Source organism: Grampus griseus (genome assembly GCF_964374135.1).
Source record: "Grampus griseus genome assembly, chromosome: 4".
Classification (NCBI taxonomy): Eukaryota; Metazoa; Chordata; class Mammalia; order Artiodactyla; family Delphinidae; genus Grampus; species Grampus griseus.
The window spans coordinates 114,171,542-114,185,564 of record NC_138997.1 but is presented as its reverse complement, the minus strand read 5'-3'; the positions used below and the strand labels follow the sequence as shown (position 1 = coordinate 114,185,564).

The window sequence follows — 14,023 nt, the reverse complement described above, 5'->3', positions numbered from 1 at the left end:
GTGACGCTTCCGAACCTGTTCGAGGGGCTGCAGCTGTCCCTTCAGGTGGTCAATTTTCTCCAGCAGATGGTACTCTCTCTTTTTCTGAAACTCTTCTAAATGCAAGGCTATGAACAGTCTGTGAACCAAGGATTTCATGTTTTCCATCTCAGTAGTGTGCTCACTACTCAGTTTTTCTGAGAAAAGAAGACACAAGGGAAACATAAGGCAGTTAACACATCTTTTCCTCCAGGGTTTGTAAGTCTAGGGAACCAAATCTGAGTTCCCCCGTCTGGCCACTTGGACGCTCCCCACTCCTCGGGGAGGGGGGGGGGGCATTTGGTACCGGCCTTTATTCCTGTCTCAGGTGATTCCACTCATCTCTCTCTGGAATAATAAATAACCAGACAGTAGGTTTAAAATTCATTATGTTTTTGTCTTTTTTCTTTTGTAATATGACTAGTACTCTTTCTTTTTTAAAAAAAGGAAGAATAATACAGGAAAAGGAAGTATCCATCTACCAGAACCCAGGTGAATACCTCACCTGAGTTTGTAACATTAGTTACAGGTTCACTTTTATACCTGTGTTAACCTAAGATCCTTCTTCACCCTCAACTATCTATCCAAAATCATTTTAGGATCCCCTGGGGAGGGAAACTGGTGTACAAACATGTAAACAAAAGTATAATATACATTTGAAAAGTCATTCAAGTGTAAGTTCTTTTCAACAAGGTATAGATCTGAAGGGAGGTTCATACTGACGAAAGGGAATCGGTTTCTGAGCTTTTAACACAGAGTTCTTTTGATTCTGAATTTCTCTCATACTACCACTTCAGTGGATCTATAGATCTACATAAAACTGTGCTATAGTGATGCCTTTCTGAGGGTTATAACTGCTCCCCACCACTGTAAGAGAATTTGAGATAGGGGGACAAAGTGAGGGGAGAGAAGACAGACCTTCCTGCCAGACAGCAGAAGCAACTGCAGATACGGGAGATTTATGATCCTAGTGTCAGTATTATCCCAGCGGCTTTCCAGTCTGTGACAGCACTCAACCAGTCTGTTACAGACTGAAGTTAATTTTCCTCTATCTCCACCCACTTCTTCAAGACTTTATTGTGGTCTTTAATCCCTTCCACATTCTAGGCTAAAACTCCACAAAGAGGTAGAAACGAGAAGTTCCCTTTTAGCCTTTTGAGATTTGTAGAACAGTCAGAGCCCTTTTGCTGTGATGGAAAAAATGGACGGATACATAAAAGGTCTACATACAGAAAAACGGCAGAGATGGGGCACGATTTTGTCCAAAGCTGGGGAACGTAACAAAGATAAAGAAAGCCAGACACTAGTTCAAGTGGTAAGGATAGATGCTATTCAGTAACTGTTGTACTAGGGAAGGGGATCTGGCATGAACTGAACTCAGCTTCTATTTGTGCAGAGGTGGAGGGGCGTTTTCAGGGAGCGAGGAGAACATCAAGGGGCTTAAGCAGAGTCAGGGAAGTGGAAATTTACAAAAAGTGGGAATGGAAGTTGCTTAATGTGACCAGGCCATTTGGGTCTGTTAACTGGCGCTTGTCCAGAAGAGGAAGATCAAATAGAACAATGAGGTGCCCTGAAAATGTTTATCTCCACTTATTCCCTCAAATGCTAAATGGGAAGTAGAAGACCTCGCAGAGTGCTGGGAACTCACTGGACATGAAATTTCTATCTCAACATGGATTTTCATTTTTCTCAATTTCTTCCATCCTTCTGTCTTTGGGGTTAAATACTGTCCTGATTTTTAAAAAGAATCAAGAATAGAAGAATGTTCATAATTGTTGAAATGATGGATTTGTTTTAATTTCTCTATACTTAATTTGTGTTTGAAAATTTAAAAAAATATTTTTCCTCAAGGGATCTTCAGAGTAATTGCTGATATCAGTGCTGGAGCACGAGATCAGCCTGGATCGTCTAGTTATACCAGAAAGTAAGAAAATGCTTAAAATAAAAACGGGGGCAAGTCATAAGGACATGGGAGCCAATGATCTTCAAATTGATATGGTTAGCAGGAGCCCCTTAAGCTGGCTCCTGTGTCCTTGTGACTTACTCCCATTTTTTGTTAGTATTTCCTTATTTTTTCTTTTGTTGAAGTATAGTTGACTTACAATATTATATTAGTTTCAGGTGTACAGCATAGTAATTGAGTATTTTTACATATTACACTCCATTAAGTTATTACAAAATAATGGCTATAATTTCCTGTGCTGTATAATATCTCCTTGTTGTTATTTTATAGTTTGTATCTCTTAATCCCCTACCCCTATCTTGCCTCTCCCCAGCTGGTAACCACTGGCTTGTTTTCTATACCTCTGAGTCTGTTTCTGTTTTGCTATATACATTCATTTTATTTTTTAGATTCTACATATAAGTGATATCATACAGTATTTGTTTTTGTCTGACTAAGCATAATATTTTCTAGGTCCATCCAGCTTGCTGCAAATGGCAGAATTTCATTCTTTTTTATGGCTGAGTAATATTCGTGTGTGTGTGTGTGTGTGTGTACATACCACATCTTCTTAAGCCAATCGTCTGTTGATGGACACTTGGGTTAACTACTGTAAACAGTGTTGCTATGAACACTGGGGTGCATGTATCTTTTCAAATTAGTGTTCTCATTTTTTTCTATATGCATACCAGGAGTGGAATTGCTGGATCATATGGTAGTCCTATTTCTAGTTTTTCTGAGGAACCTCCACACTGTTTTCCATACTGGCTGCACTGATTTACATTCCCACCAACAGTGTACAAGGGTTTCCTTTTCTCCACATCCTCTCCAACATTTGTTATTTGTAGACGTTTCGATGATAGCCATTCTAACAGTTGTGAGGTGATATCTCATTGTTCTGATTTGCATTTCTCTAATAATTAGCGATGCTGAACATCTTTTCACGGGTCTGTTAGCTATCTGTATGTCTTCTTTGGAAAAATGTCTATTCAGGTCTTCCGCCCAGTTTCCATTTGCATGAAATATCTTTTTCCATCCCCTTGTTTTCAGTTTGTGTATGTCTTTAGCTCTGAAGTGAGTCTCTTGTAGGCAGCATACAGAAGGTTCTTGTTTTTTTATCCAATCAGCTGCCCCTATGTCTTTTGAGTGGAGCATTTAGTCCACTGACATTTAAAGTAATTATTGATAGGTATGTACTTATTGCCGTTTTATTAACTTTTTCTAGTTGTTTTCGTAGTTCTTCTCTGTTTTATTTTCTGTATCTAAATCACCTCCCCCCACCTCTCCCCATCCCCTTGGCATCTACTGATGATTCCTGTCTGAATTTGGCTGCAATATAATGATTTTTCAACTACAACAGCCCTCCCATATTTACCAGTCAGAACCTGGCATTCCAACTAAAAACATGAACCTTCCCTTATCTACTGATTTATTTATCTCACCATCTATTTATGAAGGCATAAACTCAGTATTACCTTATCCTAACCCCGATAGTCCACAACCACAGCTTACTGAGAGCAGAAACCTCTGGAGCCAATACTGATAGGAACACTAAACTATAATGGTTGAACTGCTGAAGGCTCAGTGCTGACTAGTTTGAGAAATAAAAACAGTCATACATTCATGAGTTTTACCTCCAGGAGTCCCACCAGGTTCTCACAGTGAAGGTCAGAGATCAGAGAAAAATACTTCCCTGCTTCCAGCAGAGAAAGGAGAAAAGTAACCATTTTGAAACAGTCCTGAGCATTACTTTCTCCATGCCAAGGAAATTACAGTTGACCCTCAAACAATATGGGGGATAGGGGCACCAACCCCACATGCCGTCAAAAATCCACGTATAACTTTATAGTTGGCCCTGTGTATCCATGATTCCATGGACTACACCAACTGTGGACCACTTAGTACTGCAGTGTTTATTGAAACAAATGTGCATGTAAAGTGGACCCACGCAGTTCAAACCTATGTTGTTCAAGGGTCAACTGTACTTTACCAGAACCTAGTCTGGCCTGGAGAAAGGGCAATTAGCCAACTCCAGGCCCCTCTAGCCTTCCTGTCTCATATAGGGGAGGGAAAAAATGGCTAAGAAACTCTTCTGAAGGTTACAGCACAGTAATCCTGGCCCAATAAAAACCTTGAGATTTAATCATAAAATTATAGAATGCTTCTCCCCCCCCCCCCCCCCCCCGCCAACACCTTAACACCACATCAACAGGGCTCTAGCTCTGTGCAAGACAAAGACTCTTTTCAAGAAAGAATTTCTAGGGAAACTCAAATACAACAGGGTAGAGAAACAGGGACACTAGAAAAAACTGAAGCCTCTGATACCTACAGCTATAGCAAACAGTAAACAGCTGAGCTCCTGGTCAGATACACATAAAACCTCACACTAAAGACCTACTTGCTTCAGTTTCTATTTTTAATAATATCATGTCTAGTTTTCAACAAAAAATTACAAGGCAAGAAAAAAACAATCTAAAGAAACAAAGCAAGCATCAGAATCATAATCTGATATGGCAGAGATTTTGGAATTTTCAGACCAGGAAATTAAGACAAATACGATTGACACGGTAAGGGCTGTGATGGAAAAAGTTGACAACATGCAAGAACAGATGAGTAATGTAAACAGAGAGATGAACATTGTAACAAAGAATCAAAAAGAATTTCCAGAAATCAAAAACACTTTAATAGAAAGGAAGAATGCCTTTGACAGACTCACCAGTAAACTAGACACGGAGGGGGAAAGAACCAGTGAGGCTGATCATGGTGATACCCACATCCAAAGACAGAGGAGAAGCTGCAATGAGACGGGAGGAGAGGTGCAATCACAGTAAAATCAAATCCCATAACTGCTGGGTGGGTGACGCACAGACTGGAGAACACTTATACCACAGAAGTCCACCCACTGGAGTGAAGGTTCTGAGCCCCACGTCAGGCTTCCCAACCTGGGGGTCAGGCAATGGGGGGAGGATTCCTAGAGAATCAGACTTTGAAGGCTAGCAGGATTTGATTGCAGGACTTTGACAGGACTGTGGAAAACAAAGACTCCACTCTTGGAGTCCACGGCTGCAGAACAGAATAAAGAAAAAAGAATGAAAAGAAATGAAGACAGCCTAAGAGAACTCTGGGACAGCACTGAATGCAACAACATTCAAATTATAGAGGTCCCAGAAGGAGAAGAGAGAGAGAAACGACCCGAGAAAATATCTGAAGAGATTATAGTTGAAAACTGCCCTAACATGGGAAAGGAAATAGTCACCCAAGTCCAGGAAGTGCAGAAAGTCCCATACAGGATAAACCCAAGGAGAAACATGCCGAGACACACAGTAATCAAATTGGCAAAAATTAAAGACAAAAAAAAATTCTTGAAAGCAGCAAGGGAAAAAAGACAACATACAAGGGAACTCCTAAAAGGTTAACAGCTGATTTCTCAGCAGAAACTCTACAAGCCAGAAGGGAGTGGCATGACATATTTAAAGTGATGAAAGGGGAGAACCTACAACCAAGATTACTCTACCTGGCAAGGATCTCATTCAGATTCAATGGAGAAATCAAAAGCTTTACAGACAAGCAAAAGCTAAGAGAATTCAGCACCACAAAACCAGCACTACAACAAATGCTAAAGGAATTTCTCTAAGTGGGAAACACAAGAGAAGGACCTACAAGACAAACCCAAAACAATTAAGAAAATGGTCATAGGAACATACATATCAATAATTACCTAAAACATGAATGGATTAAATGCTCCAACCAAAAGACACAGGCTCACTGAATACATACAAAAACAAGACCCATACATAGGCTGTCTACAACAGACCCACTTCAGACCGAGGGACACATACAGACTGAAAGTGAGGGGATGGAAAAAGACATTCCATGCAAATGGAAATCTAAAGAAAGCTGGAGTAGCTATACTCATATCGGATAAAATGGACTTTAAAATAAGGAATGTTACAAGAGACAAAGAAGGCCACTACATAATGATCAAGGGATCAATCCAAGAAGAAGATATAACAATTGTAAATATATATGCACCCAACACAGGAGCACCTCAATACATAAGGTAACTGCTAACAGCTATAAAAGAGGATATCGAAAGTAACACAAAAATAGTGGGGGACTTTAACACCTCACTTACACCAATGGGCAGATCATCCAAACAGAAAATTAATAAGGAAACACAAGCTTTAAATGACACAATAGACCAGATAGATTTAATTGAGATTTATAGGACATTCCATCCAGAAACAGCAGATTACACTTTCTTCTCAAGTGCGCATGGAACATTCTCCAGGAGAGATCACACCTTGGGTCACAAATCAAGCCTCAGTAAATTTAAGAAAACTGAAATCGTATAAGGCATCTTTTCTGACCACAACACTATGAGATTAGAAATCAATTACAGGGAAAAAAACATAAAAGCACAAACACATGGAGGCTAAACAATACGTTACTAAATAACCAAGAAATCACTGAATAAATCAAAGAGGAAATCAAAAAATACCTAGAGACAAATGACAATGAAAACATGATGATCCAAAACCTGTGGGATGCAGCAAAAACAGTACTAAGAGGGAAGTTTATAGCTATAGAAGCCTACCTCAAGAAACAAGAAACATCTCAAATAAACAACCTAACTTTAGACCTAAAGGAACTAGAGAAAGAAGAACAAACAAAACCCAAAGTTAGCAGAAGGAAAGAAATCATAAAGATCAGAGCAGAAATAAATGAAATAGAAACAAAGAAGACAATAGCAAAGATCAATAAAAGTAAAAGCTGGTTCTTTAAGAAGATAAACAAAATTGATAAACCTTTAGCCAGACTCATCAAGAAAAAGAGGGAGAGGACTCAAATCAATAAAATTAGAAATGAAAAAGAAGTTACAACAGACACCACAGAAATACAAAGAATCCTAAGAGACTACTACAAGCAGCTCTATGCCAATAAAATGGACAATCTGGAAGAAATGGACAAATTCTTAGAAAGGTATAACCTTCCAAGAATGAACCAGGAAGAAATAGAAAATAAGAACAGACCAATCACAAGTAATGAAATTGAACCTGTGATTAAAAGTCTTCCAGCAAACAAAAGTCCAGGACCAGATGGCTTCACAGGTGAATTCTATCAAACATTTAGAGAAAAGCTAACACCCATCCTTCTCAAACTCTTCCAAAATATGGCAGAGGGAGGAACACTCCCAAACTCATTCTATGAGACCACCATCACCCTGATACCAAAACCAGACAAAGATACTACAAAAAAAGATAATTACAGACCAATATCACTGATGAATATAGATGCAAAAATCCTCAACAAAATAGTAGCAAACAGAATCCAACAACACATTAAAAGGATCACACACCATGATCAAGTGGGATTTATCCCAGGGATGCAAGGATTCTTCAGTATATGCAAATCAATCAATGTGATACACCATATTAACAAATTGAAGAATAAAAACCATATGATCATCTCAACAGATGCAGAAAAAGCTTTTGACACAATTCAACACCCATTTATGATAAAAACTCTTCAGAAAGTGGGCAGACAGGGAACCTACCTCAACATAATAAAGGCCATATATGACAAACCCACAGCAAACATCATTCTCAATGGTGAAAAACTGAAAGCATTTCCTCTAAGATCAGGAACAAGACAAGGATGTCCACTCTCACCACTATTATTCAACATAGTTTTGGAAGTCCTAGCCATGGCAATCAGAGAAGAAAAAGAAATAAAAGGAATACAAATTGGAAGAGAAGAAGTAAAACTGTCACTGTCTGCAGATGACATTGCACTATACGTAGAGAATACTAAAGATGCCACCAGAAAACGACTAGAGCTAATCAATGAATCTGGTAAAGTTGCGGGATATAAAATTAATGCACAGAAATCTCTTGCATTCCTATACACTAATGATGAAAAATCTGAAAGAGAAATTAAGGAAACACTCCCATTTACCACTGCAACAAAAAGAATAAAATACTTAGGAATAAACCTACCTAGGGAGACAAAAGACCTGTACGCAGAAAACTTTAAGACACTGATGAAAGAAATTAAAGATGATACCAACAGATGGAGAGATATACCATGTTCTTGGATTGGAAGACTCAACATTGTGAAAATGACTATACTACCCAAAGCAATCTACAGATTCAATGCAATCCCTATCAAATTACCAATGGCATTTTTTTACAGAACTAGAACAAAAAATCTTAAAATTTCTATGGAGACACAAAAGACCCCGAATAGCCAAAGCAGTCTTGAGGGAAAAAAACGGAGCTGGAGGAATCAGAGTTCCTGACTTCAGTCTATACTACAAAGCTACAGTAATCAAGACAATATGGTACTGGCACAAAAACAGAAATACAGATCAATGGAACAAGATAGAAAGCCCACACATAAACCCACACATCTATGGTCAACTAATCTATGACAAAGGAGGCAAGGATATACAATGGAGAAAAGACAGTCTCTTCAATAAGTCGTGCTGCGAAAACTGGACAGCTACATGTAAAAGAATGAAATTAGAACTCTCCCTAACACCATAGGCAAAAATAAACTCAAAATGGATTAGAGACCTACATGTAAGATACGACACTATAAAACTCTCAGAGGAAAACATAGGAAGAACACTCAGACATAAATCACAGCAAGATCTTTTTTGATCCACCTCCTAGAGTAACAGAAATAAAAACAAAAATAAACAAATGGGACCTAATGAAACTTAGAAGCTTTTGCAAAGCAAAGGAAACTACAAACAAGACGAAAAGGCAACCCACAGAATGGGAGAAAATATTTGCAAACGAATCAACAGACAAAGGATTAATCTCCAAAATATATAAACAGCTCATGCAGCTCATTATTAAAAAAACAAACAACCCAATCCAAAAATGGGCAGAAGACCTAAATAGACATTTCTCCAAAGAAGACATACAGATGGCCAAGAGGCACATGAAAAGCTGCACAACACCACTGATTATTAGAGAAATGCAAATCAAAACTACAGTGAGGTATCACCTCACATCAGTTAGAATGGGCATCTTCAGAAAATCTACAAACAACAAATGCTGGAAAGGGTGTGGAGAAAAGGGAACCCTCTTGCACTGTTGGTGGGAATGTAAATTGATACAGCCACTATGGAGAACAGTATGGAGGTTCCTTAAAAAACTAAAAAGAGAATTACCATATGACCCAGCAATCCCACTACTGGGCATATACCCAGAGAAAACCATAATTCAAAAAGACACATGCACCCCAATGTTCACTATTTACAATTGCCAGGTCATGGAAGCAACCTAAATGCCCATCAACAGACGAATGGATAAAGAAGATGTGGTACATATATACCATAGAATATTACTCACCATAAAAAGGAACGATATTGGGTCATTTGTAGAGATGTGGATGAATCTAGAGACCATCATACAGAGTGAAGTAAGTCAGAAAGAGAAAAACAAATATCGTATATTAACGCATATATGTGGAATCTAGAAAAATGGTACAGATGAACCGGTTTTCAGGGCAGAAATTGAGACACAGATGTAGAGAACGAACGTATGGACACCAAGGGGGGAAGCGGCCGGGCAGGGGATGGTGGTGGTGTGATGAATTGGGAGATTGGGACTGACATATATACACTAATATGTATAAAATGGATAAGTAATAAGAACCTGCTGTATAAAAAAATAAATAAAATAAAATTCAAAAATTAAAAAAAAAGATAAAAATGGAACGTTTTCATTACATTTCAGTAGAGAATCACATGTGGAAATATGGTCAAGAAGGTTTTTTTCGCTTAACTTATGTGGAACCCAAACATCAAAGCGATTAACGTAACCAAGATGGTACAGATTATTTTAAACACTTGATTTGGATATTTTGAGTATGTCGGCTATCTCCCGAGTGGTATAACGTTGACTGTTCTCAATTATTGCTTCAATTTGATCGCTATCAACTTCAACTGGTCTACCCAACCATGGAGCGTTGTCCAGAGAGAAATCTCCAGCACGAAACTTCACAAACCACTTTTCACATGTTTGATCAGTCACAGCGCTTCTCCATACACTGCACAAATCTTTTTTTTGCGTTTCAGTTGCGTTTTTACCTTTCTTGAAATAATAAAGCATAATATGCTGAAAATGTTGCTTTTTTCCTTCCATCTTCCATATTAAAATGGCTACACAAAAATTCACCAATTTTCCTTTTTTTTTTTTTTTTTTTTTTTTTTTTGCGGTACGCGGGCCTCTCACTGTTGTGGCCTCTCCCGTTGCGGAGCACAGGCTCCGGACACGCAGGCTCAGCGGCCATGGTTCACGGGCCCAGCCGCTCCACGGCATGTGGGATCTTCCCGGACCGGGGCACGAACCCGTGTCCCCTGCATCGGCAGGTGGACTCTCAACCACTGCACCACCAGGGAAGCGCAAATTCACCAATTTTGATAAGTCTTTTTTTAAATGCATGCTGATATGACAGCTGTCACAATACAATCTAACAAAATTGTTTTGAATGAATGAAAGACAGCTATGTGCTACTAGAGCCATCGAACGGAAGAAACCGAACAAATGTTTTGGCCCAGACAACAGAAAATGTTCCACTCCAGCGCTTGACAGTGGGGGAGGCTGTGGGGAAGGGGTGGAGCTCATGGGAACTCTCTGCTCTCTGCTCCACCACGCTGTGAACCTGAAACTGGCTAGAAAAAAGAAAACCTACTTAAAAAAAAAAAAAAGTGAAGACCTGTACAACGGTATACACTTGAGTTCCTGATTTTCAGGTCCACTTCTTCTTAACCCAATAATGTCAGATTAAGCATTCAAGATCCTAAAATGAAGCCTTAAAAGTCTAAAAAGAGTATATGAGCCTAAAAGCTCTGACAGATGACTTCTACCAACCATTTCTACCCTTGCTAGAAAAGCTTCCACATTGGCTCTCCAAAGCCTTCTTGGTCATTTGGTTAACTAAAACAAATTCTTAGGATAAGGCTGCTCCCTGAAAAAGGCCCACAGCGAAAGGGAAGTGTTAAGATACTTGCATAGCTGTGTTTCTTACCTTTCTTAGGGCACTGTACGTCGTATGTGATTTTATTAATGACAAGTCTAAAATCATTCATTAGCAAGATTTCCATCAAGGTTGAAGCTGCAATTTCACTGCCATCTGAAAATGCAAAAATAAGTCCTTGTTTTACAACAGTAAGAACCATGTTTCAACGTATGGAAAAACACTTGCTAATCCAGGTCTCTACAATACAGTAGTGGACATCTGTCTGTTCTGGGGTGGAGGGCTTTCCCATACCCGATACTGTTCCCGCCGGGAGGGAATCCTCTCTTGCTGCTCTACTGCTCATTACAGTGGACCAAGAAGAGCAGGCAGGCACCCCATCTCCCACTCTGTCGGCGGCGCTGGGACCCAGGCTGACGTCCCTCATGGGACTGTACCTGCGGACGGTCATGCAAGGCCAGAGCAGTGCAGGTGACGGCGGAGGGGCTGAGGGTGTTGGCAGCAAAGCCCATCAGGCCGTTCCCAGCCTAACCTCTCTACTCACGTCCTTCTTCAGCTCCTACCCTCTTCTTTCTTTTTTTTTTTATTTTTTTAAATTTATTTATTTTTGGCTGCGTTGTGTCTCCGTTGCTGCGCGCAGGCTTTCTCTAGTTGCGGCGAGCGGGGGCTACTCTTCGTTGCGGTGCGCAGGCTTCTCATTGTCGTGGCTTCTCTTGTTGTGGAGCACGGGCTCTAGTAGTTGTGGCACGTGGGCTCAGTAGTTGTGGCTCGCGGGCTCTAGAGTGCGGGCTCAGTAGTTGTGGCGCACGGGCTTAGTTGCTCCATGTGGGATCTTCCCGGACCGGGGCTCGAACCCACGTCCCCTGCATTGGCAGGCGGATTCCTAACCACTGCGCCGCCAGGGAAACCCTCCTGCCCTCTTCTGGGCCTGGCTTTCTTTCAGTTCCAGTCAGAGAGCCTGCTGACACACACCCCTGCTTAGTCAGAGCCCATTTCGGCGGCTTGCAGCCAAACGCGCCTAACCGCTCTGTGGAGGCACGTGGGCAGGAATGTTTGTGGAAGCCTGCCTCTCTCTTACTTTTAGCCGCTAAGGGGGAGTGATGTGCGTTGACTGAAACTTGGTAGCACCGCAACCACCGCCACACAGGGCTCCCTCCCTTTCTAGCCGAGCTAAGACCACAAGAGGCAAAACTGCAAGTGGCTGGGGGTGGCAGGGAGAGCGACAAACATAGCTGAACCGAAGGAGTAAATCTGCACTTGTGCGGTGTATTTCCTAGAGGTGGAGAGATTCTAATAGTGATTTCAAATATCCCAGGAACAGTTCAGAAAAAAAAAAAAAAAATCTCTAGGAGAATGTCAGAGTCAGCGTGCTTCGCACAGCCTCTTATATAGCCTAGCTTTTGCTGTTATATTTTTGAACTTTCATGTAACCCAGGTGTTAAGATTCAAACTCACTGAACAGTAAGCAAAAAACTGGCGCTGGTAGGGGTTTCTATCATTCTTCTTTCGGAACGGTCTACATATAATTACGCGATACAGAGTCCAGGATGTATATTTTCGCCTGGCCTGGCATTGCTTGACTGCATTCAACCGGATATGCGTGACAACAGTAATACTGCTAGTAAAATCAGGGAGAACCTGCTTGCCTGCCTCCTGTCTGGCTCTCAGCAGTTCTTTTGTTCAGAAGGCAGCAAGTCAAGGCTGCACCTGGGGCTGTTCCTAGAATTTGGCTGTTTGGGTTCCTGTTCATCAGCTGCGGTGAGATCATCTTCCCAGGAATTGCCAAATAACTCAGCCCACACTGTGGGCAAAACTGTGACAAGCTTAGAACACTCTTTTCAAGCCCAAATTAAATGCAGGCAAATTCCACCCACAGAGCCTCTTTTGAAAAAGATCAGCAACACACCAAATCCTTGTATCTGACTTTGCAAGTGTCATTTAAAAATTTACATTTAAATGACTTCACACCTGCTCCTTAAAATATTATTATAAAAAGAAATCAACTGAGTATGATTTCTCAGTTGAAGTACTACATTATCCTTTATGCTATTATAGGAACAGCAAGAGATTGATGTGAAACACTTTTAAGGAGGTAACGATACAGTGATGAATTTTTCACTTATTCTTGGGCAAGTACTGATATGAACCCCAACACAGCGTTTTCACTCAGTCCAAAGAGCCCCTTTACTCTATGATTTCTAGGGGTTTTCTCTGTGTTTTATGTTTCAAAGCTACTCAAATTATTTTTTTAGAAACAAGCAGGGTACACATCAATGTTTTAACCTTATTTCAGGCAAGCACTGTGCTCAGAGCCCTTCTGAGTTCTGGGTTTGCACTTCCCTGCTCTGAGGAAGGCAGGCCCTGACCTGCAGGGAAGGCCCAGGGGTTTCGATGTTCCTGTGACTGGGGGGCAGGAATGTCGGTCCAGTCAGGGATGAAGTATTAGGCCACTGTGGTCACGGTACTAAAACCTTTCTTTGATCCTGGTTTTAGCAAGAAGAAACTCCCCTTCCGGTTAAATCCAAATTCCTTACAATAACCTACAACAAGGCTTTCCCTAACCTGCCCATCCCCTCCTACTTGGACCCAGCTCCCTCCCTTTTCAGTTGAGGGTGGAGTTAGCTCCCACCTCAGGACCTCTGCCTGGAGAGCTCTCTTCCCATCTACATCTTCTCTCATCTCTTCCCGGTCTTCACCTAAATGTGACCTGAGTGAGCACCTCCCACCAACACACACAACTCCCACCCCCCATCACTCTGCTTTATTTTTGACTGTAACACTAATTATCTAACATTATATATTTTATTTCTTTACCTTGTTTCTTTCTCCTCTTAAAATGTAAGCTCCCTAAGAACAGGAGTTTTAATCTCTGTTGTTCTTTGCTCTATCTCTAGCATCTAGAACAGTGCCTGGCATATGTTAGTGTAAAAAAATTAATACACAGAAACCTCAATTAAATAGAGTCCAGAGACCAGAAGGGGGAGCTCTCACACCCTGTGAGGACAGCAGAGCCCAACAGGAAGAAGAAAGACTCCTCTTCTTTCCCAGCAAGGACTCAGCCAATGAAAA

The 14,023-nt window shown here is 40.7% G+C and overlaps 1 protein-coding gene across 1 annotated transcript in view; it reads right to left on the bottom strand.

Moving 5' to 3' along the window:
* MCUB (mitochondrial calcium uniporter dominant negative subunit beta) overlaps positions 1 to 14,023 on the bottom strand; it is a 91,518-nt gene that overhangs the window by 4,346 nt on the left and 73,149 nt on the right. Inside the window, 2 exon segments of the mRNA XM_082653730.1 lie at positions 16 to 176; positions 11,006 to 11,110. Coding sequence (XP_082509856.1) covers positions 16 to 176; positions 11,006 to 11,110 — 266 coding nt within the window.